The sequence below is a fragment of the Gekko japonicus genome, unplaced genomic scaffold (assembly GCF_001447785.1).
Source record: "Gekko japonicus isolate JY-2015 unplaced genomic scaffold, Gekko_japonicus_V1.1 scaffold2575, whole genome shotgun sequence".
NCBI classification, from domain to species: domain Eukaryota; kingdom Metazoa; phylum Chordata; class Lepidosauria; order Squamata; family Gekkonidae; genus Gekko; species Gekko japonicus.
In genome coordinates this window covers 212293-217259 of record NW_015173754.1, presented here as the reverse complement: position 1 = coordinate 217259, position 4967 = coordinate 212293, and the positions used below count along the sequence as shown (strand labels likewise).

At 50.1% G+C, this 4967-nt stretch overlaps 1 protein-coding gene across 1 annotated transcript in view; it reads right to left on the bottom strand.

Moving 5' to 3' along the window:
* LOC107120726 (hydroperoxide isomerase ALOXE3-like) overlaps positions 1–4967 on the bottom strand; it is a 27729-nt gene that overhangs the window by 6329 nt on the left and 16433 nt on the right. The window contains exons 8-9 of the mRNA XM_015423496.1: positions 3226–3429; positions 416–502 (exon numbers count right to left, since the gene is read on the bottom strand). Coding sequence (XP_015278982.1) covers positions 416–502; positions 3226–3429 — 291 coding nt within the window. The remainder of the gene's footprint in view (positions 1–415; positions 503–3225; positions 3430–4967) is intronic.

Genomic DNA, 4967 nt, shown 5'->3' with positions numbered 1-4967 from the left:
AGGCACGCTGGAGGCGGGGCCATGACCACACAAGGGAAAACCATAGAGTTTTCCCTTGGATGGCCGTGGCCCCGCCCCCAGCGTGCCTGGCGTCCTCCCGTCACTTCCGGGTGACGTGCACGTCGGGGCGGAGTTCCCCCCAGGGCCCGATCTGGCGCCGCCGGGGAATGGGCCTCTCTTGGGATCCCTAGACCCCACCCACTTTCTCAAAACACTTGGCAGGCACCAGGAAAGGTGGTGGTGGGAGCCATGGAGCCCCTGAGCACCACGTTGGAGACCCCTGGCTTGGGGGGGTGTCAGCACAACTCAGATGCTTCTTCAGCTTTGGGCTTCGGGCCCAAGATGGGGTGGGGGTTGTGGGAGGGAACAGCCGGTGGGCAGACGAGCGGAAAGGAGGAAAGGACATCCCTCTTACCTGATCCATCATGCCTCCTTCCATGATCAGCCGGACCCTGGCAAACGCATTGATCTGGAGGGTGTATCGCAAGTGAGGGACCAGGAGCTGCAAAGGAAGACGGAAAGTCACAAGACCTTCAGGCTCAGCAGGGGACTCATCAGACAAGCAGCCCCACTGTCAATGTGGGTGCAGAACCCAGTGCCCCTGTCTGGCCTCTAGAACTCAGGCCCCACCGGCCTGGCTGGCTATACCCCATCGCCTGCTTGCTTAAAGTAGATGGTAACAGCCCAAAGGAAGCTGCGGTGGCTCAAGTGGTTAAGACGCTGAACTGCAGGCTGTGGAAGGTCAGTAGTTCGGCAGTTCGAGACCTGAGTGTGCCGCAAGACGGGGTGAGCTCCTGTCTCTAGTTCCAGCTCCTGCCAACCTAGCAGTTCGAAAGCAAGAAATTGCAAGTAGATAAATAGGTATCACTTCGGTGGAAACGTAACAGCGTTCCGTGCACCTTGGTGTTTAGTCATGCCGGCCACATGACCACGGAAACGTCTTCGGACAGCGCCGGCTCTTCGGCTTTGAAACAGAGATGAGCACCGCAACCCTTGAGTCGGATTCGACTGGCTTTCGAGCAAGGGAACCTTTACCTTAACAGCCCAAAAGTGCTTCAGAAAAAAGATCCCAATGAAGGAAAACTGTATCCTAACTGCACTCAATTTTTAAATATTCAAGTGAACAGAATACAAAAAATTATTCGTGAAGTACAAAATGCATGAGATGAGTACAAAATATATACAGGTATTCAACGGGTATTAGTGGTTGTATAGGTTGTTAACGATAATCTCCGGAATCTTCAACCGTTTCGAAAGATATCTTCTTCTGAACAGATGAAGGAAATGGAAGAACCTTGTAGAATAACACTGATAACAATACTGCATCAGAATCCATGGTGATTGTACCCATAATCAACAATATTGTTCAAGTATTTAATGTTCAAGTATTTAAAATTTTATCCAACATCATGGTTTTTAATATTGATATTATTATGGTAGGAGGGGCCCACGAAAGTCATAATGTGGCCCTGTTCCCTCCCTTGGCTTTTTTTGTTGTTGTTCAGTCGCACGAGTCCGACACTTTGCGACCCCGTGGACCAGATCACGCCAGGCCCCCTGTCTTCCCCCATCCTCTGACGTTTGCTCAACTTCATGTTCGTTGCATCTATGACACTGTCTGACCCTCTCATCCTTTGCCGTCCCCGTCTTCTTTGACCTTTGGCTTTTTTACAGGTACTTTAATTGTGCGTGTAAATAAGCCAGCGATACAACGATGAACCACTAGAGGGAGCAAAATACATGCAAAAGGGAGGGAAGGACAGAATTCAGGCACACGAGGGAGGAAGTTACATTTGCAGAAAAGCCTGCCAACTTTTACCGATCGATCAGTTAACATTCAATAGGTCTGAGGAACATTTTCATTGCCTCAGCCGGCGCCTCAAGATTCATTGGGCAGTAGATTTTTCTAAATGCTTGCTTCTTTTTAATACAGGAGTTTTAAAAAAGTTGCAGGAGGCAAGTGCCATCTTTTTTTTTTAAAAGCAATTTTATTTTATACCAGACACACCAACAAACAAACAAAAACAAACATACATACAAACATTCATTGGAGGAATCTATCTATAGAGTATCTATTCAGTTTCCAATACATCTCTAAGTAAAAGATACATTTCTACACCTTGAACAGTGAATTCAAGCTTATGCACATATTACTGTAAACGTACTTTTTATCCTCTGGTTCGGTTCTGAACACAGTGCCATCTTTGAAGAAGCATCCCCACTTGTGTGAGAGGGGCACGCAGTGGGGCTGCCAAGTCCATAAGAACATAAGAACATAAGAGACGCCAATGTTGGATCAGGCCAAAGGCCCATCCAGTCCAACACTGTGTCAACACAGTGGCCAGAAATACCAGTGCCATCAGGAGGTCCAGCAGTGGGGCCAGGACATTAGAAGCCCTTCCACTGTTGACCCCCCCCCCCAAGCACCAAGAAGACAGAGCATCACTTGCCCCAGAGCCCCTATCTATACCTTGTGGCTAATAGCCACTGATGGACCTTTGCTCCATATGCTTATCTAATTCCCTTCTGAAGCCGTCCATGCTTGTAGCCGCCACCACTTCCTGTGGCAGTGAATTCCATGTGTACCCCGGGGTTTGCCCACCGGTCCGGATCAGGCTGGTGGGGGGAACCCTGCCGCCAAAGTGCCCAGACCGGGCAGATGTGCCCGGCGCGATGACATCGCCTGGAGGTGACGTCATTGCACTGGGCCCATCGCCGGGCGACGCTCTAGCAATCAGCCTGAGAACTCTATGGTACCATCGAGTTCTCAGGCTGATTGCTAGAGCATCGCCCAGTAACGTGCCCGGCCTGATGACGTCACCTCCGGGCGACATCATCGCGGTGCGTGCGCTACGGATGCACACAAATCTCCAGGACAGGACCAGACTCTCCCGCGCTATACCAGGCAACCGACTTGGCAACGCTAGGACACAGGGATGCCTCTCCCAAGATGGCACCTCTTGTGACAGAAACATGCCTCATTAAAACAAGCCATGCCTTCTTCTTTAGACTTTTCTCTCAGATACACATTTGTGCACATTTAGTGGATTAATTAATTAAGGAGACTAAATTAGCTGACTAAAACTCATAGGATTAATCCTCTCTGGATGAGACGGGTATCCTCCGGTTCGGCCTGGGGACATGCTGCCGTTTTTAAAAAGTGAGTCCCCTTCCTGGTTCTTTTGGGCTGTTCTCCCTTTCAGGCCGCTTCCCTGTCCATCTTACCTTGAAGACCGGGTGGCACATGGGCAGCTGCCTCAGTGTGGCCACGGCAAAGACCTCGGCTATCAGGTGAGTCCTCAGGAGGTGGGAGATGTTCTGGTGGATGTGGAAGTCGGCGTTCCGCACCCACATCTTCGCCAAGGTCCAGTCCCACTCGGGGTCGCTGGGAAGGAAGATGGGACTGTCAGGACCTGGGGTCTGGGACAACTCCTCCTGTGGCAGTGAATTCCATGTGTTAAGGTAGGTGGGGCTGAGAGAGCTCTTTCAAGAACTGCCCTTTCAAGGACAGCTCTTATCAGAACTATGGCTTGCCCAAGGTCATCCAGCAGCTGCAAGTGGAGGAGTGGGGAATCAAACCCGGTTCTCCCAGATTAGAGTCCGCACACTTAACCACTACACCAAACTGGATTTATACCCCTCTCTTTACTACCCAAAGGAATCTCCTTCCCCTCCCCACAACAGACACTTTCTGAGGTAGGCGGGGCTGAGAGAGTTCTCTCGAGAACTACTCTTTCCAGAACAGCTCTGAGCAGAGTTCCCTCTAAGCTGAGTTAGCGTGAGCTAGCTCACAGTTTTTTAGCCTCCAGCTCACAGATTTTTGTCTTTGCTCAGGAAGGATGGCTCCAGAGCAAACTGATTAATGCAGTAGCCAAATCGCTCGCTCACAACTTTAATGCCAGCAGCTCACAAAGTAGAATTTTTGCTCACAAGACTCCGCAGCTTAGAGGGAGCGTTGGCTCTGAGAGAACTTGTGACTGACCCAAGGTCATGCCAGCAACTGCATGTGGAGGAGTGGGGAACGAAACCTTTTTCTCCCAGATGAGAGTCCGCACTCCTAACCACTACACCAAAGCCCACCCTCCATGACAATAGATCAAGATGAGTAGCCCTGTTAGTCTGTCTGTAGCAGGTGTCTGAGGAAGGGAGCCGTGACTCACAAAAGCGCCTCTCCTGCTACATATTTTGCTCATCTTTAAGGTGCTACTCGACTCCTGCCCTTTTCTACTCCACCATGACAGCCATTTACTCCAGAGGAACAGATCTCTGTAGTCTGAGGGGGGATCATTTGTAACTCCACCCTTTTTTTTTAAAAAAAAGAATCTTTCTTAGGTGTTCTGTGGTTTGCCTCTAGCCTGTGGACTGCTTTATGAATGATATTTTTTCTGGGTATTGTGTGTGTGTGTGTGTGTGTGCTTGCATGCTTGGAAATCATGGGGACTTCTGGCAACACCTGGTGGGGTTTGGACGTTTTAGAAAGGTGGCTTGATATTGCCTGTCTCTGTGTCCGAGCCCTCGTATCCCTTGAAGGTATCCCTTCCTAGGACTTGCCAGGGTCGGCCCTGCTTAGCTTCCGAGATCCGACAAGATCGACTTTATGAATGATATTTTAGAATGCTCAATTGTTTTAATCAGGGGTCATTTCGTAGAAAAAGAGGTGCAGGGGATCATTAGCATAACGCATTAGCTTGACTTATTTGCATATGCCACACCCCCTGACCTCACCGGAAGTGTGTCAGAAGGCAACACCCACCGCTCAGGCTCCACTAGACTCTTGGATTGCTAGCTATGGGGGGGGGGGACGGGCAGATCTGTCCTCGTAGAGGACAGGAGGAAAAACTTGTGCCTGAATAAAACTTGGTCTTAAAGGTGCCACTGGACTGCCTTGGATTGGTAGACATGAGGGGGGGGGAGAGATGCAGATTCTCCCTCACAGGGGAGAGACAGCTTGCATCTGAATAAAAACT